The sequence below is a fragment of the Phyllopteryx taeniolatus genome, chromosome 11 (genome assembly GCF_024500385.1).
Source record: "Phyllopteryx taeniolatus isolate TA_2022b chromosome 11, UOR_Ptae_1.2, whole genome shotgun sequence".
Lineage (NCBI taxonomy): Eukaryota > Metazoa > Chordata > Actinopteri > Syngnathiformes > Syngnathidae > Phyllopteryx > Phyllopteryx taeniolatus.
Genome location: NC_084512.1, coordinates 18,709,214 through 18,736,106, shown reverse-complemented (window position 1 = coordinate 18,736,106; position 26,893 = coordinate 18,709,214). Strand labels below are relative to the sequence as shown.

At 39.3% G+C, this 26,893-nt stretch overlaps 2 protein-coding genes across 2 annotated transcripts in view; both read right to left on the bottom strand.

The window, feature by feature from the left end:
* Nucleotides 1–22,031, bottom strand: part of srbd1 (S1 RNA binding domain 1) — a 57,194-nt gene extending 35,163 nt beyond the window's left edge. Inside the window, exons 1-14 of the mRNA XM_061790418.1 lie at nt 21,917–22,031; nt 21,601–21,669; nt 20,719–20,974; nt 20,437–20,652; nt 20,029–20,195; nt 17,839–17,956; nt 17,625–17,763; nt 17,318–17,414; nt 17,061–17,247; nt 7,184–7,287; nt 6,980–7,087; nt 6,750–6,907; nt 5,812–5,902; nt 5,597–5,704 (exon numbers count right to left, since the gene is read on the bottom strand). Coding sequence (XP_061646402.1) covers nt 5,597–5,704; nt 5,812–5,902; nt 6,750–6,907; nt 6,980–7,087; nt 7,184–7,287; nt 17,061–17,247; nt 17,318–17,414; nt 17,625–17,763; nt 17,839–17,956; nt 20,029–20,195; nt 20,437–20,652; nt 20,719–20,974; nt 21,601–21,665 — 1,814 coding nt within the window. The 5' untranslated portion in view covers nt 21,666–21,669; nt 21,917–22,031. The remainder of the gene's footprint in view (nt 1–5,596; nt 5,705–5,811; nt 5,903–6,749; nt 6,908–6,979; nt 7,088–7,183; nt 7,288–17,060; nt 17,248–17,317; nt 17,415–17,624; nt 17,764–17,838; nt 17,957–20,028; nt 20,196–20,436; nt 20,653–20,718; nt 20,975–21,600; nt 21,670–21,916) is intronic.
* Nucleotides 22,032–22,549: 518 nt separating this feature from the next.
* On the bottom strand, nt 22,550–26,413 carry LOC133486061 (SLC35A4 upstream open reading frame protein-like). Its single transcript, XM_061790675.1, has 3 exons — nt 26,261–26,413; nt 25,734–25,832; nt 22,550–23,427 (listed from the first exon to the last, which is right to left on the bottom strand). Exons 1-3 carry the CDS (start codon nt 26,273–26,275, stop codon nt 23,230–23,232), a joined length of 312 nt encoding a protein of 103 aa, XP_061646659.1. The 5' UTR covers nt 26,276–26,413; the 3' UTR covers nt 22,550–23,229.
* Between the last annotated feature and the right edge of the window lie 480 nt (nt 26,414–26,893).

Here is a 26,893-nt window from a genome sequence, read left to right as displayed (position 1 = left end):
CACCCAAACGCACGCAAATTCAAGTTAAGGATAGCCGGGGGGGGCTGCCATTCCTAGCCGTCATTCCAGCAGAGCACTGAGGTAGAAGGTCAGAGGGAGAGACAGGCGGGTGCAGAAGATAAAGGGTGGACAAGAGCAGAGGAGGGGTTGAAGACACACGGAAGCCTCACTGGGAGACGGGAAACAGACGGCGCAAATTAGGCTGTGGCCTTTCGACAAACTAAGTGCCAAGGCAAGGCCTGTCTTGTAGCGCATCGCATCTCATCATGCCTGCATCTCCACCCATGTCCAGTGAATATAAAATGTAAGCACACCGCTGTTCATAGGCCAGGTTTTTTGTCATATAAAAAAATGAGACCAAAAAGATAAATCATCACAAAACGGTGTCTCCCATTAATGTGACCTAAAACCTCTACAACTCAATTGGGGAAAAAAAACTTTTTGAGAGGCGAAGTAAAATAAACTGAGATAATGTGGTTGCACAACTGTGCACACTCACTTATAACTGGGAAAGTTGCACATTCAAACGCATGTTAAATGGAAGCAAGCACACACCTGCCACCATTTCAAATGCCTTTGATTTACCCCAAATAAAATTCAGCTCTTCTAGTATGCTTTCCCTGGTAGTTTTGCAATTCAGTTACACAGGTTACTGATCACATTAATGGTGGCAAAAGTGATGGTCTTTTTTAAATAAAATAAAAAAAATCACAAAAATCTGGCATTTAAACAGGGGTGTGTAGATTTGTTATATCCACTGTAGTAAAATATATCCCATAACACTCCTGACGATAAGGTCATCCTGCGTAGAAGTCGAAACTACAGTAACACAATGGAACCTCGAATTCCCCAAACATGGCGGCACAATTTGGAGTTACAACCAAAAATACTGTACACCTCAAAAGTAAAAAAATTAAAAAAAATTTAAAATAATTTTTAAAAAAAAACTGATGTTGTGAGACTTCAGCTGAGTGTCTTTTTCTTTGGTTTTTTTTTAGGTTTTTGAAGAACAATAACTCGCCATGCCAAAGAGGAAAACTGTGATGACAACCACAGAACACTGATCATACATTAGTTACACACTGTTAACTACACAATTATACAGCATCACACTGGATGTTGATGATTATGAAGAAAGGGTTGAGTAGCTTTACTTATTATACAGTGGTTAACTAACTATACCATATTCACGGTTCGAAATTCGCAAATGTGCATTTTTGGGGGGGAATCTGTCCTTCATTATTCAGTAAAAACTCATCTATTCGCTGCTTTTGCGCTCAGGCCAAAACAATAAAAGTATTACATTGGCCCCATCTCGTGGAATCTTGGTGTTGTGGTTAGGTTTACTTCATCGACAGTGTTTTTTGTCTGCGTCTGAGATGTCATGTTTCGTTGGCGGTCCTTGAATGCACCTCACGCACAGTCAAAAGTGAAACTGAAAGTATTCTTGTGCTTTTCTCCTGATGCAGTTACAAGTAGCCCGTGTAGTCTACTTTACCCTTACAATTTGCCTGCCTAATACCATTTGTGTAAAGTGCTCGTGCACGTACAGTATTTGTTTGCCCGACGTGTGATGTCAAGTCTGTTGTGTTATTCAGGCTAGTATGCTAGCTTATACTACTGTTAAGCCTCATGTGAGGGTGGTTTGTTTGTTTATGTAACGTGGGTTCATGATTATGCTCATGCATTGCTAGATAATAATAATTAATTTTCTTTAAGCTGCATTCAAGCCACTCAAGGTCACTGTACAGACATATTTAAAATAAATCAAGTAATACAATTAAAACAACAGAACAAACAAAAACAAAACATCTAACAAAATGGCAACTGATATGGAAAATGTTAAAGTGAGTAAGCAGTCTGGAATAGGTGTGTCTTGAGTTTGGATTTGAAGAGGATTAATGAGTCAAATAGTGTGGGTTCACTGAATACAGATGCATCTCAATAGAATAGAATATGATTGAAAAGTTGGCTTATTTCAGTAGTTCAATTAAAGTGAAATTCATATATTTTCACTACACACAGTAAAGTATTTTATTTATTTTTCATAATTTCGATTCACCATCTCAAGAAAATAGAATACTGAATAAAATAAATAAATTTAAAAAAACAATACAAAATAATTTTTAACATGGAAATGAAGTAGGACTTGGGATTTTCTACCATATTCTAATTTACTGATATACACCTGTATATTTTAGTATTTTGTATGACATTCAATATATAAAAATACAACTTAGAGAGCGTAAAGTAAATGGTTTATAGCGTCCATTAGGATTAGGAGGTTCCTCTCATAATCACAATCACAATAGTTTTCAATCGCTAAATTCCTCTCACCAAAATAAGGTTTTCAAAAAATATAGTAATACATTTTTTCTGGATTGTACGAGTGTACCCAATGCTGCGGCCAAGTCACAAAATGTTCCCGAAATGGGGTGACTTAATTATAATTAAGGCGGTCCTGGCAATACCCAAGATGTCATGCTGTTCATCTTAAATACATTACATACAGAGATAATTTATGTCATTGACATCACACTCGCCGCCATTGTAATGAGGACGGTCAGGTTCGGCTGTGGGTCAGTCAGCAGGGGAGGAAGACCCTTGTAGTTAGCGCAGTGGAGCCGTGGGCCCCAATCATCATCCTCCATTGACAAACTGTATGTTGGTCCAAAGTGGCAGCCCAACCAGTTGGATACATTAATGGGCTCCTGAATTAAGGACGGTGACACATACTGGCATACTGGTTCTACCCTTACTAAATACTACATGGAAACATTTTATATACAGTATATATATATATATATATATATATATATAAGGAGCAAAGTAGAAAGACAGGCGTCTTAAGCACGCCTACTGTAAGTCTTTTATGAGTCACCTAAAATTACGTCACTATGTATAGTCATTGTTTTACGGCAACAGTGCTTTGGCCGATAATGTAGCAGACGTGTGGAGGAGGTAAAATATTATGTATGTACTTATTTTTGTAATTAACTAAGAATTATAATATTTTATTTTCTAGTAATCATTTCTTATATTATTTAAAATGTTATTTCCGGTAGATGTGGTGTTGCTAAAATACTTATCAAATTAATTAGTATTGAATAAAAAAATAGAATATTGGCTTTCATTATATTTATAGTAAGTATTATTACTGTAAATGAGATAAAAAGTTCATCAATAGCTGATAAATGATTAATAAATTACACTAATTATTTCATAAATATAAAAAAATATTAGAAGATTTACAATGTAAATTATTTTTAAAATCTAAGGACAGTTATCCCCCATTACATCGTGGTTCAAGCTTTGCGATCCTGCTAGATCACAGTGTTATTACAGTTACTCTTTTTTTTTTTTTTTACACTGTTCATAAATTGTTTTTGTTTTATCCATTGCTTTTGCTTGCCCTCAATATATTACATGTTTGAATGTAGTTTTTTTTTGTTTTAAAAGTGTGTTTAAAGACCTTACAAAAAATGTAAGTGCCGTAAATGCTATCCTAGGGTGTATTTAAATAGGGTATTTCTATATCACGGATTTCACTCATTGCAGGAGGGGTATGGAACCGAACCCCAGTGATGGAGGGGGGACTACTAGTTTGAGAACTGAAGTACTAATATTTGTTTGAAAGTGTTGTCGTAAGGCGATTTGTTTAAGAATGGAGCATTTGTGAACCAAAGTTCCACTGTAATTTGCATGGAGACTACATATTCAAAATGCTACATAATTCTACACTACTATATTTCAACAACTACTGTAGTTATGATCAAGACAACTATTGTGCTTTGAATTATCAACTAAAGACCATAAAAATCACAAATAGATTAATTGTGTTCATCATATGATTAGATTGTTTTTATTTATTTATTTTTATTTTCCATTTTTTACTAATGTACTTCAGGGGAGAATTTATGGATTATCAAAAGAAAGATTTAATGAATGTGCTCATACATGTGCAGAAATTTTATATCATGTGTTGTAAAAATATTGTTTTTAATATGGGGTAATATGCATAGTAAAACCAGAACCACATCAAAAAAATGTTCAAACTTTCTTTTAAGGGGCACTGAAAGCCTAAATGGCGCCATTAAAAGAATGAACAAGAGAAACATTATATCTGGAGCTACTCAACCGAAAAATATGTTTCGTAAAAAGAAGCCCGTTCATGTAATAACGCCTCGCTTTCACCACGTCTCCTCTTGAAAACATAAAGCAAAGCTATCTTTAAAAGAAGATGAAAACGAGAGCTATTACAGCAAAGGTGTTGCCGCCAATGAACTCGGGATGATACACATTCCCGCTTACGTGGTCCGAGGCTGCGGTCCTGACGCTAACCTCGAGTCAACAAACAGAGTGAGAGCGAGCCCGGCGAGGGCGCTAGGTTGTTATGCTTGGCGTGAGCTCCTGCGGTGTTATACGCCCAAGTGTGGACCGGGCCCGGTTACAGACACAACGCTCACCCCAAAGCGTCCCCTTAATTGGCCCAAAGTGAAACAAAGTCCAGATGGTTTTAATGACAATATTCACTAGGGTAAGGGGGACGCATTCCTATTTGCCTGTGCACCCCAGCCCCTTTGCGCTCTTTTGCCTCCATTTTATGTTTTTTCTACATTCTACATTATTATACCCTCTGCCCACACAACCATTCCTTTCCGCACGTTAACATTTTATTCTAACAATTAAATCATTACTCAACATCCAGACATTAGGTACACTTATCACTTTTGATTGACAATGTCAGAGAAGTGTGTTTACTATTGGTGATTGTTAAATCTGCACTGCATCATATTCAGAGGTGTTTAGTATATAATTTAATCTTTCATGTATCTAGACAAAATATTGTACTGGCAGCAACCTCTGGTGGGGGGGACGCGCTGCATAGAGGGGAAGCCCTTATTTGTACAAACGCATTAAATGGATAAAATCCTCTTCAATACTGCACGAGGAACTCATTTACGACATGTAACTGGCCAGATGTGCTTTGGTGCTGCTGTTTTGGTTAGCAACAGAGTCCAAAATGGACTCAACAGTTAATGCTTGAGTTAGCTGCTTTTGCTACAACAGTGTGTATTTGAGGGAGGCATTTATTTGTCTTAATTGTACAACGATTGGGGCACAGCATCTATTAGCAGGATGGCCACTGCTTGAGAAAATATGTTAAAGTAAAAAAGATATTGGAAAACAAAATACAAAAGTAGAATGCAGAGTAAAGACAGAACCTTTGATACAGCTCGATTTCGTAGGTGTCTGGGCCGGTTAAGTGTAAGAGAGGTCCTTGTCCTTTTTATGCCTGGCTCGATCACAATTAGATTGAAGTTTCCAATGAACGAGAAAACGTGTTTTCACTGGGGCTATGAATTTATTTGAGACATATTAGAAATGGTTTTGATGAAATTTACCCCGTTGTGTACCCTGAGGGACATTCAAACTGTACAAGAGATAAAGAAGTGAGCATCAGCAAAGCGTGTGATGTTTAGTCACGGCTCTTTATGCATCGAAATGTACCAGAAAACCTCAACCCAGCTGACAATTTTCAGCGTCAAGGGTGACTGAACTCCAATTGTGCGTGCGGTGGACGTTGAGATCTTACCAGTACGACACGTCCAGGGGATGAAAATAGCACTTGGCGATGAGGTCAGCGAAGAAGGACTCGGTCTCACGACATGCCGTCCCATTGCCGATGACGACCCTGCTGCAGCTAGTGTTGACAAGCAGACGGGAGAGTGACAGTGAGTAACCTACAGAACTAAATAAGTAAAAATATCCTGCTAGCAATACTGTAGTGAGTATAAACTGTGGCAGTACCTGTATTTGATCATAAGGTGTCGCAGTTTTTCCGCTTCTCTATGATTGCGGGATCCGTGCAGGTACACAACGTCAGTGTGGAGAATTTGACCTGGGAGCAGGAGAGATACAAATGTGGGCTGGGAGAGATTTTATTCTAGGTGACCCATCACAGTGCATTTATCCACATGCATATTCGTCACTTGCCAATGTTTTCACAGACCAAAGAATTAGAGTACTAAGTGTTTATTAAGGATAAGGTATCATTTTCAGATTAACAGATTACACAGCATTTATGGTCAGGTATTTATTTTTCAGCAAGAAAAAATGACAGTTAAAAGTACCAAGCGTTTATTAAGGGTGACGAGTTTATTTTTCAGCAACAAAAAATGAGTTAGAGAACACGCATATATTTTTCACCGATAAAAAAAATGACTAGAGTACCAAGCGTTCCGTTAAGAGTAAGGCATTTATTTTTCACAGACAAAAAAATGACAGTATACAAAGTGTCCATCAAGGCTAAGGCCTCTGTTTTTCATAGACAAAAAATGTGAATGTGAATGGTTGGTTTTCTATATCTGCAATGTGATTGGCTGGCAACCATTACAGAGCGTACCCCACCTCTCACCCAAAGCCCCATGAGATAGGCTACAGCTCACCCGCAATCCTTGTGAGGGTAAGTTTTACAGAAGACAGGATGATTGGAGGCCCTCTCGGAACTAGACAGACAAGCTTAATAGCAAAGCTTTCTTGCTTATGCCAGCTAAAGTGGCCAAAGCATGGCGTCAATATGGGATGATCACAGCAGGACAGATCAAGTGCTCTGCCAGGCCATAAATTACCCAACCCTGATGTAGGGTAGGGAAATAACTGGTAATAATAGACTATGTTTAACTTTAGTCATACAGAATACTGTTTAACATCAGATTTCAAAGCAATATTATGTTATGTTTGCTTACCAGTTGGGGAGAGGATTGCCAGCTTGCAGCCATGCCTGAAGCCGGGGTCCACCCCCATCATGGCACAGCCCCGGACTGGACACACCAGCAAGCGCTGTCGGAGGTTTCGCACAAACATGGCGACTGATTCCTTCTCAGCTGTTTTGGTAAGGTTTGTTCTAAAAAGGAGGAAGATGGAAAAATAAGATGCAAATTGAGGGTGAGGCTACAATTAAATGATTTTGACAAACCTGTACATTCGGGTGAGAAAGGGAACAATGAGCCTTTTATAAGAGTCCTCTACTGAATCCTTGATGAGCGCTTGATGCTCTTCCCGAGTGTATGTCTTTGGTTTCCACCTGCATTGGAACAAAAGTTTTGTTTATCTCACACACACACTATAGCATGTCTGCGTGTGTGTCTGTGTGCACGCTAGTCAGTGTGTGTGTTATGACCTGTTGTTGACACACCACCATGCGAACATCTTCTTCACCCTGTCAGGGATGTTCACCTTCACTGTCAAAATCTTCAGACTCTCCCCTCGGTTGATGGCCATCGTCTGTGCAGCATATCAAAAAAGATCTGGTTAATGCATTATAATAAACAGTGGGAAGGAACCAATGCAATGGTGTGTTTCATTTATCTAGTGTGGATAAATTATGTTATTGTGAAGGGCAAAGATTAAAATTCCTTCAAAAATGAGAAGAGTTTTGTTCCTCTATTTTTTTTAAAGTCAATGTGATTTACAGTGAATACAATGTTTTGCGCTTCTATACTAATCAGGATTTTATTAAACAAAGCCAACACAATGAGATATTTGCAAAACTATTCAAAATACAGTGTTACAAATTATTTTTAAAATTCTACATTATCACTGTTTTATAAGAACACTCCACAGGTTCTCAATAAGGTTGAGGTCTGGGGATAATGGTGGCCAGCCATGAGTTTATCTCCCTTCACACTGTTCCAAATTAAGCATTTGCTGGTTTTGTTCATTTTCCAATATAACTCATGTGACTTATAGTGGCTTTTTAAAAAAAAAATTTAATCATCAATAATTATATTAGCTTCAATTAGGGGGGTTTATTGGAGAAAAAAAACACCATGACAACAGATTTTTGCGAACTACGCAAAACAGTTTTCCAAATGATGATTGTTTTTATTACATCATTATTGTTGATGTCGAGAGAGATACTGCCATTCATCGTCATAAATCTATCTTTAAAGACGGTCCACAGGATCTCAACAGAGTTGAGGTCAGGGGATGATGGTGGCCACACTATGAGTTTTCTCCCTTTACATTATGTTCCAAATTAGGAAGCATCTGCTTTTTGTTCATTTTCCTAAATACTCGATGCAACTTAAAGCAAATTTTTTTTTTTTTAAATCCATTATATACGCTTCGATAATAATGAGCATTTTAAAACAATTGGCAAGGGTTTTTGCATAATTGGTCAAAGTTTTCCAAATGATGATTTTTTTTTTTTTCTAATTACATAATTATAGTTGCAGTTTGGCAGTATTCTGCCATCTACCCTCATATAGTAGATTTTAGTCGTGCTGATGCTCCACTGATTCTCAATACGGTTGAAGTCAGGGGATGATGGTGGCCAGACCATAGGTTTTTCTCCCTTTATACCCATAGCAGCTAAAACTTCAATGGCATGTTGTCTTGCATGAGAAATACTCTACATTAGGCACTGTTCTCCTTTTTAACCTACATCGTAGGAAAGGGTCACGTCCCCTCCTTGGCTGAGGTAATTAAATTATGACAAACTAATTTGAATACACATAAATAAAATATTTTCTCTCCACATACACACTCACACATGAGAGTGCTGAGCCTCCGAGTGTGTCCTGTGGCCAGGCCTGTTGTGCTGTGTATTGCCCCCCCCCCATTCAGAGGAACTGTTACATGCTGTTAAGCAAACAGTAGTAAGTGTCTGACCTTTTCAGTAGGGAACCTTTAGCCTGCCACAGCACAAGGCACAAGAAACAAGACGTCAATCTGGAGCCCAAGTGGAAAAAGCAAGCTGACAAATGCCACCACTGTGCCACCGTCAGCGGCGAGGACCGCCAGGCCTGCCCCCGCCACCCACGCACGCGGCGTGCCACAACCATTAGAGCTCAGCGGCACCCTCGCACAAAAGCGACAACAGCAACATGAAAAACACCGCTAATGGCATGTCAGGGGCGAGCTTACTCGAATTAGGATGAAATTTAGATTTCTCCCAGGATGGCATGTTTCCGCTGCGGGCGGACGCTTTGACTGCAATGACATTTCTCAAATGATATTCATCAAAACGCACACCTCCCGACAGACGCCCAACATCTGCAAAAGCCCAAGAGGTTAAAGTAGTTAAATGAACATAGCCCAAGCTAAATATGTGCTCCATCATTTTTAAAAATCTGGAAAACGGACATATTTAGTCACCCAAAACTTTGCCAAACTACAACCCCAATTCCAATGAAGTTGGGACGTTGTGTTAAACATAAATAAACACAGAATACAATGATTTGCAAATCAACCTATATTTAATTGAATACACTACAAAGACAATATATTTAATGATCAAACTGAACAACTTTATTGTTTTTAGCAAGTAATCATTAACTTAGAATTTTATGGCTTCAACATGTTCCAAAAAAGCTGGGAGAGGGTCATGTTTACCACTGTGTTATATTACCTTTTCTTTTCAAACATGACTTGCAAATCATTGCATTCTGTTTTTATTTATGTTTAACACAACGTCCCAACTTCATTGGAATTGGGGGTGTCAGAATGTTTGCCTGACTGACTCCTTTGATTGAATACAAGGGGTCCTTAGGGTCCTTTACAAAAACCAAGGTAAGTACCAAACTGTCATTTCTGGAGTACAGGGGGGTACACTAAGGGTGTAGCCTGGTAGCAATACACAAAATGTAGTTGCCGGTTACTCTAAGCTTAGTACATTTTCTTGTTTTGTTTTTTTAATGTACTTTTTTTTTGATGATCATTCCATTCGTTAAGCTGTTATACATTCGAGGCAGACGGCCGCCCCACAGTAAATGAGTCCGTTTTTTGGTTTCTTCCTTAGGAGTTTTCTTCACCTTTGTTGCCTGGTACTTGCTCACGCAGGGTTGAGTTGGTCTCTTAATGTGTAGGACCATGGTTGTAGACCAGCTCTGTATATAAAGTGCCTTGAGATAACTAAATTGAATGTATATTCCCCAAAACAATCCACGAAAACTAAACGAGTCCGAGGCCCAAATGTTTCACAACAAAATGTTGCCAAACTTCATAGCCCAGCCGGCATGTTCCTCACTTTCTCCTCGGGTTGGGTCACTAGCCGGAGACAACGGGTGATCCGAGAGGAAGGGTGATGCGAGACAGAGCGAGAAGTGTGTGTTGGCGCATTAAGTCGGGCCGAGAGTGACAGGTAGCGAGGTACCGGCCAATGCCTGACAAGAGTAGACAGACAGACCACCGTCATCATCCATCTGGCAGCAGTAGAAACCCCCTGCAGGGAGGGCAGCCGGCCAACCGCTGTCCTCTCGCTATCTGTCTCCTTGTCTCTCTGCGTCTTCCTTTAGAGGAATACTGTCATCAACACATCTATCCACACCATGCATACACACACTGACCTGGATGACACAACTGGGACATTAGGCTGATTCCAAACTCTAAGGCATTTAAGGTCAATGAAGTCCAGATTTATGCCAAATATAATATATATATATATATAATATATTTATAATATATTTTTCATGTATGGAGCAGCTTATCCACGGACGAATGTAGTTGGATTTTGTACAAAAAGTAATTGTGAGGAAATGTGCATTTAAAAAAAAATTAATTAAATGAAATAACAGATCATGCTATAATCATCATGCTATAAACTCATTTTTGAAACAGCAAAAATATTTAATTAGAATATCAAGTTTAAAAAGAAAAAAATCACTTGCAACATTTCTTGAAAAACTTTTTTTCTGCAATATTATACAGGGATTCTTGTGATGTTACAATTAAATTTGTAAAATTATAACCATTCATCCATCCATTTTCTGAGCCACTTATCCTCACTGGGCTCATGGGTATGCTGGCGCCTATCCCAGCCGACTTCGGGCGAGATGTGGGGTACACCCTGAACTGGCTGCCAGCCAGCCACAGATAACATTCATACAATAAGAATTTTCAAAAAACAACAACAAATGAATAAATTTAACTTTTGAAATATTTAACAAAAACTATTTGCATGAAAAAAGATTCCTCATGCCAGCGCAGCAGGGTAAAAAACAAAAAACAAACAAAAAAAAACTGTAAATTATATTTTTGATACACAACAAGACTACATTTGCAACATAAACTAGTCAATTCATATTTTTTTAGACAGTGCAATTCTGGAAACATTGTACATTGATTCTGTAAGCACGAGTGGGAATTAAGTCGTTAATAGGGAACACGGCCCCATCGACGCCCCGCTCATCTTTACACAAACATGGCCCTGACTTTCCCTCTAAGAAGCTCATGTTCCGCCTTAAAAATAAACACGAATATGGACAGCAAGAGTGAGAATTGAGCGAGAATTGAGCATGTAGTGCATGTTTCTATTGGGTCATTCCATGACAATCAACAAAGAAGTTTCCCTTCAGCTCCCAGAAAATCTGAGATATTACACAGCCATAAGTATTCAGAACCTTTGCTCAGTATTTAGTAGAAGCACCCTTTTGAGCTAGTACAGCCATGAGTCTTTTTGGGAATGATGCAACAAGTTTTTCACCCCTGGATTAGGGGATCCTCTGCCATTCCTCCTTGCAGATCCTCTCCAATTCTGTCAGGTTGGGTGGTGAATGTTTGTTTTGTATTGGACAGGTGATGAGCAGTGCCTGGTTTACTCCACACATACCGCTTAGAATTAAGGCCAAAACGTTCTATCTTGGTCTCATCAGACCAGAGAATCTTATTTCTCACCATCTTGGAGTCCTTCAGGTGTTTTTTAGCAAACTACATGCGGGCTTTCATGTGTTTTGCACTGAGGAGAGACTTCCGTCGGGCCACTCTGCCATAAAGCCCCAAAAGGTAGAGGGCTGTTGTGATGGTTGACTTTCTAGAACTTTCGCCCATCTCCCGACTGCATCTCTGGAGCTCAGCCACAGTGGTCTTTGGGTTCTTCTTTACCTCTCTCACAAAGACTCTTCTCCCCAATTGCTCAGTTTGGCCGGACGCCCAGCTCTAGGAAGGGCTCTGATGATCCCAAACGTCTTCCATTTCAGGATTATGGAAGCCACTTTGCTCTTAGGAACCTTAAGTGCAGCAGAATGTTGTTTGTAAACTTGGCCAGATCTGTGCCTTGCCACAATTCTGTCTCTGAGCTCTTCAGGTAGTTCCTTTGACCTCGTGATTCTCATTTGCTCTGACATGCACTGTGAGCTGTAAGGTCTTATATAGACAGGTGTGTGGCTTTCCTAATCAAGTCCAATCAATATAATAAAACACAGCTGAACTCCAATGAAGGTGTAGATCCATCTCAGGGATGATCAGAAGAAATGGACAGCACCCGAGTTAAATATATGAGTGTCACAGCAAAGGGTCTGAAGACTTATGGCTATGTGATATTTCAGTTTTTCTTTTTTTAATAAATCTGCAAAAATGTCAACAATTCCGTTTTTTTTTTTCCTCTCAATATGGGTGCTGTGTGTACATTAATGAGGAAAAAATTAACAAATGATTTTAGGAAATGGCTGCAATATAACAAAGACTGAAACATTTAAGGGGGTCTGAATACTTTCCGTACCCACTGTATAACAAATAGTACAGTATATAAAGGACTTGGGCCATGAAGATATTTTGTGAAGGGAAATCTCCTGGTTGATTTCACATGGAATTATCCTTATTAGAAGGCAAGCATAAGTGTTGTTTGTATGTGAAAGACAGAGCAAAACAAACTTGTTCCACCTGTCCATCAAAGAGGAGTGTTTAATTGATGAAGCAGCTCCATTTATCCCTACCCCTCTGCAGGCGAGCCCTGACCGCTGCGCTTAGCTGCCGATAAATCGCAGAGCAAGTGGCACCGCAGCCCACAAATCTGCCCTGGCGTACACATAAGCGTACCGGCTGGTTTATAGCTATGAGCTAAACGCGTACTCTTCATAAGAAGGCCTTAAAATAAAATCTGATGGGATTAAGTCCCATTTTGGCGTCTCGACGTACGTCAAAAGAATTATGCTTCAGGACACACGGGGTGCACGAGTTCTCAACAGTTTCTTATTGATTCAATTGCCAAACTGTTCAGTCTTCCAGTGGGAGTCAATGGCGTTCTATAGCTAATCTAGAGGAGTGATCATAAAATTACTTGAAAATTGAAGCCTCCAAAAAAATATCACAAATCAGTTTTTTGTTTGACAATGTTTTTGAATGATTACAGTTTTATTGGTGTAAAATGAACAAACTTTATTCACACAATATTCTTTTGATCTTAAAACTTCACATTTTCTTCAAGAAATTATGATTGTACTCTAGTAACATTATCACAAATTTCTGACTATCCTTGCAAATTTTCAAATCTTTTGTCATATTGACTTATTTTCTCAAAGCTTGTAAAAAACATTTTTTCCCCTCACTTCATGACATGATTCTTGAGCAGTTTGTTTTTATTTATTATTTACAATATTAAAATAAAATTATAATAGTTTTTCTTGTAAAAGGTAAGACTTTATTTTTGTGAGTAGCTTTCTTAAAATTACAGCTTTATTCTTGGAATATCAATTTCTATTTTGAAAAATAAGATCCTTATTCTTGCAAAATTACAACTTTTTCTCACAAATTACACGATTATCACATTTCATGTAAAATTACATCTATACTGAGTGACCGATTATGAATTAATAAATTTCTCTCGCAATATTACGTCTTTTACAAAATTATACCGATCCTCCTAAAATGTTTTTCTGGCAACATTACAACCTGATCTCATCACGTCACAGTTTTTCCTCATAAAGCTAGGACCATGCGAGTTCCCTTGCAAAATTAACACTTTATTCCTACAAAATATTCTTAATTTTACATTTTGGTACTCCTGATGCAAAAACACTTTTTCCCCACAATTACAAATGTATTCTGGTATTTTCTACTCAGTGTGGCCCTAATATACAGTGGTACCTGTCCAATTTACACGTTTTCCAAATTACGAGCCATCGCTTGGTCGTTTTTCATTCTTTGTGTTGCGAGCCAAAGATTTTAGGTACAAACGGGCTTCAGATACGCCGCTGGTGCTTGGACAGGTTTTTATTGAAATGGCCTGCAGATAATAGTGACAAAAGCATGGCGAAAAAGGCATCCAAAAAGTGAAGACGATGAAGTGAAAGTTTAGTGGGAAAGAAATTTAAACTAGTTTGTATCCTAACATTCTATTTTTATTATGGTTTTTTTTTACTGTATTTTTTATACAGTACAACAAAGTCTTAGTTTTCTATTAAAAAACATGGGGGGGAAAAGTGTTTGTTTTTTGGGGAGGGTTGGTACACATTAATAGCATTTTAATTAAAGTGAGGAAAGTGTGGCAAAAACTGTGAAGATTATTAATCTAAGGCATGTACAGTTATTACACTTTACAGTAGATAGATTATTTACTGATTTGGTGTCATGCACAATTAAAAGGTGCCCAGCCCACTTAAAAAGACACAAAAAAGAGCAGTAGGCAGACATCCACAAATACATCAAACAAAGTGTCCTGTTGCGTTGCAGCCAAGCACTTAACAAAAACTGAACCAAATAAAATGGCTTATACTTGAACAAATACACTTTCTTCATCTGATATTGCAAACAAACATACAGATTCATTGAACAATTAAAACAAATAATTGCGTCCTCAGATCATGATACAAAAGACAACAAAACAAAAAACGCAGTTCAATTTCAATATACTTTCGCTAACACAAAAAACATGTCCGCTCTTCCTCTGGGAATATATAAAACCACTCTCTTTACAATCTCTTAAATTATGTTTTTTTTTTTTATTCTACAGTGCTATATTTTTCTCATTTAAAAACGTAACAAAAAAATTGGTTGTTTTTTTGGGTAGGGGTGGAGAGAATTAATGGCTTTTCAATTAATTTCAATGGGGAAAATTAATTTGAGATACAACAGTAAAAATTACTTATGAGCTGAGGCAGAGAACAGATTCAACTCCTAAATCAAGGTACCACTGCAATTCATATGTGAATTACACATACAAATATATAATGAAAGTTTCTGTAATGTGGATTACATCCATCCATCCATCCAAACATCCATTTTCCGAACCGCTTATCCTCAGTAGGGTCGCGGGCGTGCTGGAGACTTTCCCATCTGACTGTGGGCGAGAGGCGGGGTACACCCTGAACTGGTGGCCAGCCAATCGCAGGGCACATATAAACAAACAACCATTCACACTCAAGTTCACACCTACGGGCAATTGAGTGTCTTCAATTAATCTAGCATGCATGTTTTTGGGATGTGGGAGGAAACCAGAGTACCGAGAGAAAACCAACGCAGGCACGGGGAGAACATGCAAACTCCACACAGGCGAGCCCGGATTTGAACCCGGGTCCTCAGAACTCTGAGGCAGATGTGCTAACAAGTCTCCCACCGTGCCGCCTGTGAATTACATTACAGATCAAATGATAAAAATTATCAAATGAGTAAGTTCTTAATAAATTTAAATGTAACCTGCAATATTGAGCCAATATCTCAATTTATTGCTGTTTAAGATTGCGTTTATCAACTAATATAGGAGCAACTCCAATATTCTACAGTGACAGTCTGTGTCACTTGCAAAGCGCCCCACTCTTTCCTTGCAACACAGTGGAGGCGGTGGGCTTGCAACAAAATGCGATAAAGCACGGCCAAGTGTGCACGCTCACACACACATGCCTCCTGTCTCCCACCTGCTGCCCCCTCCCCACCACACCCCGTGCCGACTTGACGGCAAGGTTCATTTTTGCCGCAGTCCGACAGCTAGCAGGGTCACTGTGGATTAACGCTCTGTGACAAAAGCGAGTCATCGAATTAAGACGGTGGGAGAGAAGAGGCACTGAGGGAGGGATAAGTGACAAACAATCCATCTGTGCTCTCTTCCTTCAGTCATTCCCTCCCTCCTTCCCTTCCATCCTTCCTTCCTCCTCTCTCTTGGTGCTCAGGGCGGCAAGTGCTGTCACGGCTGGAGAACGCCTGTCAGTCAGGCGCTCTAATCCAATGGCATGTCGGCGGGGGACATGTCACATATGTTAAGAGGAGAGAACGGGGGGGACTTGCTGGATGTGTGCGCATGTGTGTATGTGTCTGTGTGTGTGTTATTTAAAGACTGTAGGGCAGAGCCCGCTTTCCAGAGAGTGGTGGTGCGGCACAGAGGCGGGAGCGGGTGACGGGAGTCGTGGTGACACATGAGGCCCGGGACCAACTCTGACTAACCCACCAGTCACTGGGGGTGGTGGGGCACGGGGGGGAATAAAAGGGAGGGGTACAGAGAGGGTAACGAGGCTAACCGCGACTGACATGGTTTCGTGTTCGTCAGCGGCAAGCACGGGACACAAACAGATGGCTTGTGTTGCTACGACTGTATGTGACGAAAAAGTCAAAACACTTCCTGCACATCTAATCGAATCAGAGCCTTCAAAGATAAGGCTCACTTTGGATTGACACCGTTTACTGCTTTACACGAAAACTACTTAACCAAAAGGAGCCCATATGCTTTACAACTCATTAAATAACAAAATAAGCTTTTAACCCTTGAAAGTGATGGCTTTGATGGCGAGGGCAGGGACTGAAATGAGGCTATTCAAATATTTCTAGCAGTTAAAAAAAACTCCATCTTGTCCCTTTAATTATGTCATTGCTGCAAGTTTTTATAAAGTACAAAATTATGGAGTGCTATTTTTCTTAATTAAACATTACACCATTTTTTGTTGTTTTGAGGGGAAGACTGGAACGGATTAATGGCCTTTCCATTAATTTCAAAGGGAGAAGATGAATTGCGATAAGAGTTTTGAATTACGAGCCTGGTCACAGAACAAATTAAACTTGTGTCTCAAGGCACCACTGTATAATCAAACTAAAATAAAGAGAAAATCGCTAACCCGTCAAAGAGGGGAATAGGAGGTATTGGCAGAGCAATAAAGTCACCTTGTGGCATTTTATAAAATTATGGCTGGAATTAGTTAACACTCCTCTTGTGTACAAACAATGTTCATGGGTTATCACATTAACCCACAACATAAGAGTGTTAAGCCTTGTGCTATTTAATTGTCAACACAACTTTCTTTGGTCTCAGTTGCCTTCGGAATGAAGACTCAATTGAAGAAAGGAAGGTTGTATACCTGATGAGGCTGGATGCGCTGGACGGTGCTGGTGAAGTCGAAGTAGAGGTGGAACTTGTCGACATCCTGCTTTTTGTTTTTCTGAGCAGCCGGCTTCTTGTCGCTCGGCTGCGACTTCTCCTGCTCTTTCTCCTTGATCGCAGTCTTGGTCACAGACGAGTGGAGGGTCACGTTGTCATTCTCACACCTACAAGTGGAGTGCGATATTTAAAAAGAGGAAAGAGGAAGGGCTTACATGTGAGTGGATGTGCTCTCACAATGTTTTCACATAGGTGAGTGTGTCGGGGTCTTTGGCGATCGTGTAGGCCAGAATATGGAGCACGCCTGTTGACACCTCTTCGACAGACGAGAGACCTGTCGCACACGGAAACAAATGAAAATGTAACTTTGATGCCATGCTCTGCATGGAATGGCACAGGCAAAAAAGCTTGGCAATTTGATGTCACCCATCTGATTTCCAAGCTATGTGCCACAGCACATTAGTGTGTGTCAAATAATAATAAACACCGCAATTGCAAGACTAACTTATGAATTATTCATATTTGTGATGCGTTTGTGTCATACCTTCTGTTTCGGGTTTAACCCATGTCCTTAAATCCAGTGTGTGCGGCGCTTCCATCAGGGCAGTGGCGGCTGCCTCGAGGCCCAGCGCTTTTGCCTTGCGCACTTTAGTCACCTTGCATCCTTTCTTGAAAGGAGTGTACTGCAAAAACAAGACAGTTTAACTGTGCGCTTTGGTTTACCATTCATTTTATTCTTTAAAAAATTATTTTCTGACCACATGATCCAGTTCATCGGCAGACCGGCAGCTCCTCAGGTTTTTTTCAAGTTCAGCAGTCAAAATGCCGTCTTTCTTCAGACTGTTAACCACAGACTGGGTCTTCTTTCCTAAAGCACTACAACAAGATACACATTAATTAATATGACTCATAATATTGTAACAAAAAAAGTAGTCATTAAGCTCACAATTGCAATTGTCTCTATAGCGAGGGTGCCTATATTCATATTTCCATTTTTTTGGTACAAAATATTCTATATGGAGGAGGGCACACAGAGTTCTCACACAGAATATATTTGATTAAGTACAAGTAGCATAATCGCTTCGCACTCTACACCGTAAACAAATACAGTACAGTTCTTCCTCTGCCTGGCGATATGCTTTCGGTGTTACATCAAACATATTTTGCCAACTCAGAATCAGAATCATCTTTATTTGCCAAGTATGTCCAAAAAACACACAAGGAATTTGTCTCCGGTAGTTGGAGCTGCTCTAGTACGACAACAGACAGTCAATTTACAGAACACTTTGGAGACAGAAAGACATTGACAAAAAAAAAAAAAAAAAAAAAGTCACTGAACAGTAAAAGGTTGCTAGTTATCTGGTAATGCCGGTACATTTTTTTTTTTTTATTTTTTTTTTTACAATTGTGCAAAAAGATGCAGAGTCCTCTAGCACTTAGAGCAGTTTGAATGACTAAACCAACTTTTTGTAGTATTTAGGATATAATATTGTCCCTATACTGCCTCTGTAAACGTGAAATATGAATTAAAATTGTCCACGCCTTCCTGCATTCCTGATGTTTTTCTGCTCAGGCGCCTGATATCAGGTCATATCAGGTGATAATCAGGTCATTCGAATGTCTATGTCACTAGCAAAGAGCTCCGCCTTGCCTTTCCACTCCCGAGCCAGCGCTGTCAACATAACAAATGTGTGCTCTCACAAGTGGCTCGACGACACGGAGGCAACCAGTCAGAGGAAAGGGGCCTGTCTTTGCCAAATATGGACAAAGTAGACACAAAACCAGGTCAAACTGAAGTAGCTGTCAGAGGGGCCTTTTCTGGACACTCGTTTCCTAAAAATAATAAACTATTGATGTTGCACATTCCTCATTAGAAAAGATGGAAACTGTAACATAAAACTTCACCTATATAAATAAATATTCAATGTTTATTTTACTGTATTTTTTTGTTTATTTGAGAATCTTACTGCTATTTGTCTGCAAATTGTTTCATTTTAAATGTGTTCCTGTTTACACAAAAGAAAACCACTTTTGTTTCACATTTTGTTCCTTTCCTGTACAATGTAAATCTTTCTGTCTCTCTCTCGAAATCCTCTCTCTTTTTCTGTCTGTCTCTCCTCATAAAAGCCATAAACAACATTTAAGGGCATCTTTCATACCATGTACTATTCAACTCTCCACTGTGTGTGAGCTGAAAATGTCTTGAAAATGTGCAAACAAATATTACCCGCATATGCGCAACTGACTGTATGCAATGCGAAAAGGCTGCACATCAGTAATATTATAAAATCTTGAATCTGCCATGCTATATTGTACATATGGAAACACTTATCGTCTTCGGCTCCGGTTGTGGAGAAAAATAACTTTAAAATTTCTTCCAAAATGTGACCTTCCTCTAAACTTGAATTTCCCACAGGATCACCAAGTATCAATGCTGTTTTTGTACAGATTTCTGTCTTTTGTTGACTCTTGTATATTGTCCTTTATGTAAATCAGAATGCACATATGTGTGCACATTTTTCAGTGAATATTGCTGCTGTGACACACCTTAAATACTAATACTAATACAGCCAGCTCTAAAAGATGGTTATTTAGCTCCACCTACAGACAAAGATAAAATATGCAGCCTGGAAAGAAATCCACATAATGGCCACAGTCAAGAAATTTTAAAATGAGCACTGGTGTTCCAATTAAATTTGGTTGGCTGACAATACATTGGTAACATCACAAAATATGTATGTATTTATATAAAATACCTATTTTATAACAGATAAACCGTACTTGACAGCGAATCAAATTTAACATGGACAACCCCATGTTTGTTTGACGCTTCCACCGCCATGAGATGTCATTAGATCAGGATGTAACTTCTTCTGGAGAAATTCTGAAAATGGATGAATGAGGGATGTGGATGCAAAACCTCTGAGGAGGTTGTTTACACTACTCACCATAGCTCTTCGTACACCAGCTGGACATCCCGGACAGCGTCGGCGTCCATGTGATTGATCATCTCCTTGCGGTAGCGCACCATGAAGGGCACAGTGTTCTCCTCGCGCAGCAACGTGACAACGTTGGCGCACACCCAGCGCACCACGCACGTCTGGGTTGAAAGCACCTGAGCGGACACATGTAGATGTCATGATGTGTTAGTGTATAGTACATCAAAATTTTCCTATCAGCATTAAAGGGCTATGTAAAATTGTGTTTTTAATAGCTTTTATAAACATAATTGGGTCTCTGGAGTGGCTGACCACCCATGAAGTGTAAATTACTGTAAATAAATTTGTTAACTGCCTATTTCTGAAAAGAAAAACAGTATTTTTAATTTAAAACAGGCACACATTGAGACAAAATACCTCCATCAGGTCCCAGTTCATATTGAGCTCTCCTTTCACCAACACTTGAGACGGTTTTGATGGGACAGACGATTGGCAGCCTGTCTTCTGTTTCTTCAGTGCAGGCTCGTCAAAGGCGTAGTTGTCATCTTCTTCTTCTTTCTTTGCGGTCAAGCCGGCAAATGATGGGCCTTCCTGGGCCCATTTATCTGATTTTGTGACCGTAAATGACTTCCTCTGCAAAGGAAAGCAGATACACAATGAGCATTTTAACAGCACGATGTGTTTTCAGCTTGATCATACCTCCTCTTTTGTCCTGACACTTGGTCCACCCATTGTTGATTCTGGTTTTACATCTCCGGCCTGTACATTCACTTTGTTTTCAGGCTTTTCCTGCTTCAGCCCAGCTTTGGGGGCTTTTGTGGCCCTCTTGGCACTCTCATTTTTAGGCACTCTGGGTTTGGAGGGTCTCTTGGAGGGTTTCTTTTCACCTGCAGCTGAGGCACTCGGGACTGGCTTTGTCTCAGGTGGCTTCCATTCTTCTTCATTGTCATCATGACTATTGTAGGAAGTAAATAAAAAAAAAAATCAATTTACTGTATCTACGACTTGATATTATGTTGTGTAGAGAATCCCCAGCTGGTTTTCCGTATGACAAGAAAGGAGCCGGATTTATTAAGAATTAAAGAGGTTCAGACGACAGGGACATTATTAAAAGAGGGAGCCTGTATTTTCTTATTTTTAAATAAGAAAAATGCATTGTCATTATTTCTGTGGTTGATAGAAGGTAATGAAAATAAAATAACAGTTTCAAACCTTGTTTGGAATCAGGATCCCAGATCGAAAAAACAAAAAAAAAACAAAAGCAAAGGTTTCGCACCAAAGTAAATTTGTGGATATATTTAGACGACATGATCATTATTTCAGTATATACACTTTGAACAACTTAGTTTGGTGGTGTTCCGTGAGATTTTCTCACTGTAATTACGTGCCTTGGCTAGGCTCGATAAAGGTTGGGGAACACCACTGCAATGTACCTGCTACTAGACTGACTCCTTGTACAGAACACTTAACTGGCGAAGAGATGGTAAACCTTAGTACTTAAAAACTCGAAAATTAGGGCAACACAGCACAAAATAGTAGCAGTAGCAAATAATGCGAAACATAAAAATCATAAATGCTCACCTGTCTTCGTCCGAAATCAAATCCACGTAGTCCACCTTGACAGTGGTTCTTGCTCTTCGACTCATCTCTCTGATTAAATATAAAGACTTATGATATTGTGCCAGTGAACGACATGCTAAATACAGATCGGAGTTAAAGTCGTCGTTTATTCTCTTAGCTTGTTTAAGGCTAGGTTGCTATCCTTCGCTAGTCAAACAACAGCCGAGCTCATTTCAAATTTGGCGCGTCACTATCTCGCTGTCATGACGGCAAACTACGACTTGGACTCGACGTTTTCGCCCGACGCGACGTTCATAGACGAGAGAAGAAGCGTTACCCTTTATTTCGCTGATAATTCACGTTTGAAGCCAGGAAAATCGACCGGTTGAAGAGAAACTCAAACTATGTCCCGACTTCTTCTCATCAGCAAAATAGGAAGCGTGGTCGGTTTAATATGCACGCTGTCGCCTCCTAAAGGGACTGAGGGAAATAGCAACACACGGACAATTACAGTAGACTTGAGGATTTAAAATCATTAAATGTACAGTATATGTGTGAATATAGTCGCATATTTTACAGACACGTTTGGGCAATTAGTGCAAAGGAGGTGTAAATATGGATAGTATAACAAGTGTATAGTACATAATACTTGTACCAGCATCAATAAGTGTAAACTATCTTTTATAAATATTTTTTTTGAAGATTAAACATTCCAGGGTAAATATTAATTAATACAATCATTTTATTAATGGATTTGGGCTATGTATGAAGTGTTTTTAAAAAAAAATTAAAGTCCAGTGACAACCTTTATCTGTCAAATGTGTTGTAATTTCAAAATGTTGAATATATTGCTGTGACTGTATTTGTTTTAATCCATATGCCTACTTACGGGTAGTCCTCATGATTGCAGTGTAATAGTTCTAAATTGACCAGACAAACAAACAAACAAAATTAAGCAATAACACAATGCTAGGATCTTGATACTACCCGTTTAATTGACAATAGAGTGAGATACAGTGCAGTCAACCCACTTACCATTTTCTACAAAAAATATTTAGATATATTGATCCAGAGGGTAATTCACAAAACTATAGAAATATTTCTATATGTGAATGCGAGCCTGCAAAACAAAAAAGCAGCAACAGAATAATTCTGAGGTTTAGTCACTAACATTTCTATGGCACTCTCCAGTCAAAATGGCAAAGAAAGAGTGCAGTATTTGACGATTCCAGCATATTAAAATGAGAAAACAAATCCCACAAAGGAAGGCTATTGCACACCAGAGAAGGCACTTATAATTATACTTTTGTGCATTTTTTTTTTCAGCAACATTTTTAACTTTGGCAGTGTCAGATTACATAATGTAAACACTCATAATTCGTATACACATTTTAGGGCAATTTTTACAGACACAAAAATGACTACACAAGTGTTTCTTCAAAAAGTTGACCCAGAACGTACACTTGTAAACACACACACACTCACACACACACATGCACACATACCTGAATAATTAAACAAGCAATTGCCAGACCAATAAAGTTTGATACGGTCCCACAATAGTGCATCCTAATAAGGGTTGCTATAGTTGACTACAGGAGGCAGAACACACACACAAGAAGAAATAGCAGACAACCGTAACATTGTCTCTCATCGGCGTCCTCCTTTCAGACTGCTGATGTAGTCCTTAACTGTGTTCTCCACATTGGGAATCTTATAGTTCTGCGCCGCGTAGACGCCCGTGCACGTCCCCACGATTGCGCCCAGCAGCGCAGACGAGCGGAACCTGGCCACCACATAGCCGGCCAGGAAACCCTTCAGGAAGGGAGAAGCCAGTAGACTGCCCCCCTGAGTATGATACAAAGACAAGGAGGGCAGTCAGATGATTATCAGTCACATGAAATGTGTATGTAGATGTTTATATATACAGTGGTACCTTGAGCTGATTTATGACTTTCCTAAGATACGAGCCGTCGCTCGAGCACTTTTTTTGCTTTGACTTGCGACCAAAAATTAGAGAACCGATCGCTGTATAGTGGCAGTGAACTCAAGTCAACTCACTTTAAAACAAGCAGCAGTTTAGCATGTGTATTAAAAAAATAATAATAATACAAAATTAATTAAAAAAACTCTTGGAAAAAGTCCTTAGCTTGATGCTAGTACACAATTCAAAACGAAAGGCAATGTTGTAGTGTTATAACTGTTTAAGGTGATTTTCACACAAATGGAAGCAACACATGTAGACAGACAATATAGGAATACTCACAGGCATGTATTCTCTATCCTTTGCAAAAACAAATGACTAAAATTACCGCACTTAGTTGTGAAAGTCTTCTTCATTTGTGTCTGTATAATCCTCGCCCTTGCTGGCCAAAGCACACACACCAAAATTGCACAATGTAGGACTGGAACGGAATAATGGTATTTCCTAGTGATGTTACGAGATGTGCCGAGTCTTCAAGGCATGTGTCCAGTAATGGAGGGGGCGTTTCCACAAAGCGCGTATCGAGGCTTGCTTCATTTAGGGGCAGACTCGGGAAGTGATGACATCCGAAGCCGCCCTGCACGTGTGTGTTTTTATATAGTTGCAGTCAGCTCAGTTTGGATAAAGACTGTAGTTTGTATAGGCTAACAATAATAATACATTTGGAGACTGTTGACAGTAGTTTGGACATAGCTTGGACAGTAGCGGTTCCGTCACTCCTCGGAATTCTTGGAAAGAGACTGCTGGCCGCTAAGCCAGCACACTGGTCTAATAGTTGATGCACTCACTCTGAGTTTGAACCAGAAGCGGGGCCGCACCGCATAAGGAACTATAATTGTTTATCAAAAACTGCATTTTCTATCATTCCTTATTTTATTCATGGGGAAAGTATGTGTATTCACAGAAAGTAAGGTAAAATAAAACCTCACTGGGAGAAGAGAAATTACTGTACACCAATTTAAAAATATTGCTCTTGACACAAAAATGATGATAAACTGTTATTTCTAAATAAGCACTTTCAAAATCCTCTGCCCTTTTAAGCCCATGTCATTTTCCCAAAGTGACAGAAAAACATTCTACAACCTGCCCTAACAGTGATGAGGAACATTTTAAGCACACAGAATACGTTCAAAAATAATATATTTTGCACTTTATGTTGGAAAATTACTTGGCCAAACATCGTTTTGTAATACATAGTCATTCACAAGAGCCAAAAGACGCAAAAATGTAACGCAGCACATACTGTATATGGTAAAGATACAGCTGCCTGTGATTATGCACATGGCCAGCAGATTGTTTCATGTGCAATGAAGCATCAAGAAATGAACCATGACTCGAACCAATGGCTGAATTGTTACGACGCTTCATGAAGCTTCATCTCTCCATCACTAGTATTTCCATTCATTTCAAGGGGGAAAGATTATTTGAGATACGACTTTTTTGGCGGTATGAGCATAGTCATGGAACAAATTGAACTTTTAATTCAAGGCACTCCTGTATGCTACTCTCTCACACACACACACAATATATATATATATATATATATATAATATATTGTATATCTTTTTGCGCAACTTACTGTTCTCTAACAAGGAGCTGACATTAAACTTCAAACAGGTATTTGATCCATAAATCGACTTAATACATTTCCACGGTTGTCAATGTGTAGGCCTTTCTGTGACTCTTCCAGTCTCCCTGGATCTCTGTTGCAACCTGCTGACGACACGCTGTGACAGTTTGAAAACAGATTCAAAAGAGACTCAGAGAGACCAGAAGAGTTGCTACTCACTCTTTTGAGATGTAGTTGCTAGAGTTGTCAGAAAAGTCACTAAATATGGTGCCTAAATCGCTTACGCGACAACAATGACTGCGCTTTTGTAAACTCGTGCCTCTGTGTTTGCAGCAATGTTGTAAGTGGAAGAAGTGCAGGTTACTTAGCGACGGTGTTAAACAGAATTTCATTTGTTTCAGTTCCTTTCAATTAAACAGGTTCTGAATATTTAGGTTGGAAAATATAATTAATGCTCATGGCTTTCAGGGGTGCACATGATTATGTTTAATTGGGGGTTAGGATTATGAAGGTGTCCTTGGAAAATGTCCGCCCTGTATTCCCTGGACCCAAAACGTTTGAGAACCCGTGATCTTTAGAGTCTGTGGGGGGGGGACTTACAGCAGGAACCCCAGCCTGGATCTCATCTTCCATACGTTTCTGGATGTCCTCTAACTGATCCTTCAGCTCCACCAGGTCCTTCAGCTGGCCCAGAGTGCTCTATAAATAGAGTACACAAACACAACACACAAATATAAGCACATATGAACAGCAGGAAGACAGTCATTGCAAGGTAAAATATTAATTAACTGGCTTACAACAGAAATACATCATGTAAAAAAATCTTGTCTTTCCTCCTCACAGCATTAACGTGGCTGTGCTTAGCAGACCTAATTTGAGTAGTTTAACAATACAGCAAATTTAGCCCAACATTTAGTTCATTCGTTTCCTAAAGTCGAACAGATGTGTATGTACTGTACGTTAGCTCACAAAGCTAACGAGGCTGCGCCACATCGTGAACCAGCTTGCTAAACGCCAGCAGCAAATTCTACTGGTATTTGGTTGACTTTAAATGTAACGTGAGGTTTTTTTCTAATCATTTAATATCGATAAATATGACCAAATAAGTAGTATTGAAAGTTACCTACCTTGTCATTCACCATATTTGCTTGGGTGAGTGGCGCTCTACTTCGTTCATTTACAGTCGCTATGGAGCAGCACACTGCCCCCTAGGGTTATTTGTATGTCATGAATTTACATTTTTCCAAACAGCTCTTCTGAAATACATCCATCCATCCATCCATCCATTTTCTGAGCCGCTTCTCCTCACGAGGGTCGCGGGCGTGCTGGAGCCTATTCCAGCTATCATCGGGTACACCCTGAACTGGTTGCCAACCAATCGCAGGGCACATACAAACAAACAACCATTTGCACTCAGATTCACACCTACGGGCAACACAGTAATAATTGATATTACGTGTTTTGTGAGCATAATCACATACTTCCAACTCTTGTTTTGAGCTCTGAATATAAAATATTTGATGGTCTCTTTACCTAAAACATAAGGGGGTAGTCAAATTGTAGTGCATCTGCATGCTTTGTGTCTCTAAAGCTGACAGACAATTTACCTTGCATACAAAGAGATGGGTCTGTGGAATCATATCCATCAGGAGTGAAATTAAACTACCCTTTTTCGTTATCTGCTTATTTCAGAAAATTTATGAGAGGGTCGTTCCACAATATTTTTTTTATTTAATTTAACTAATTTATAAATATAAATA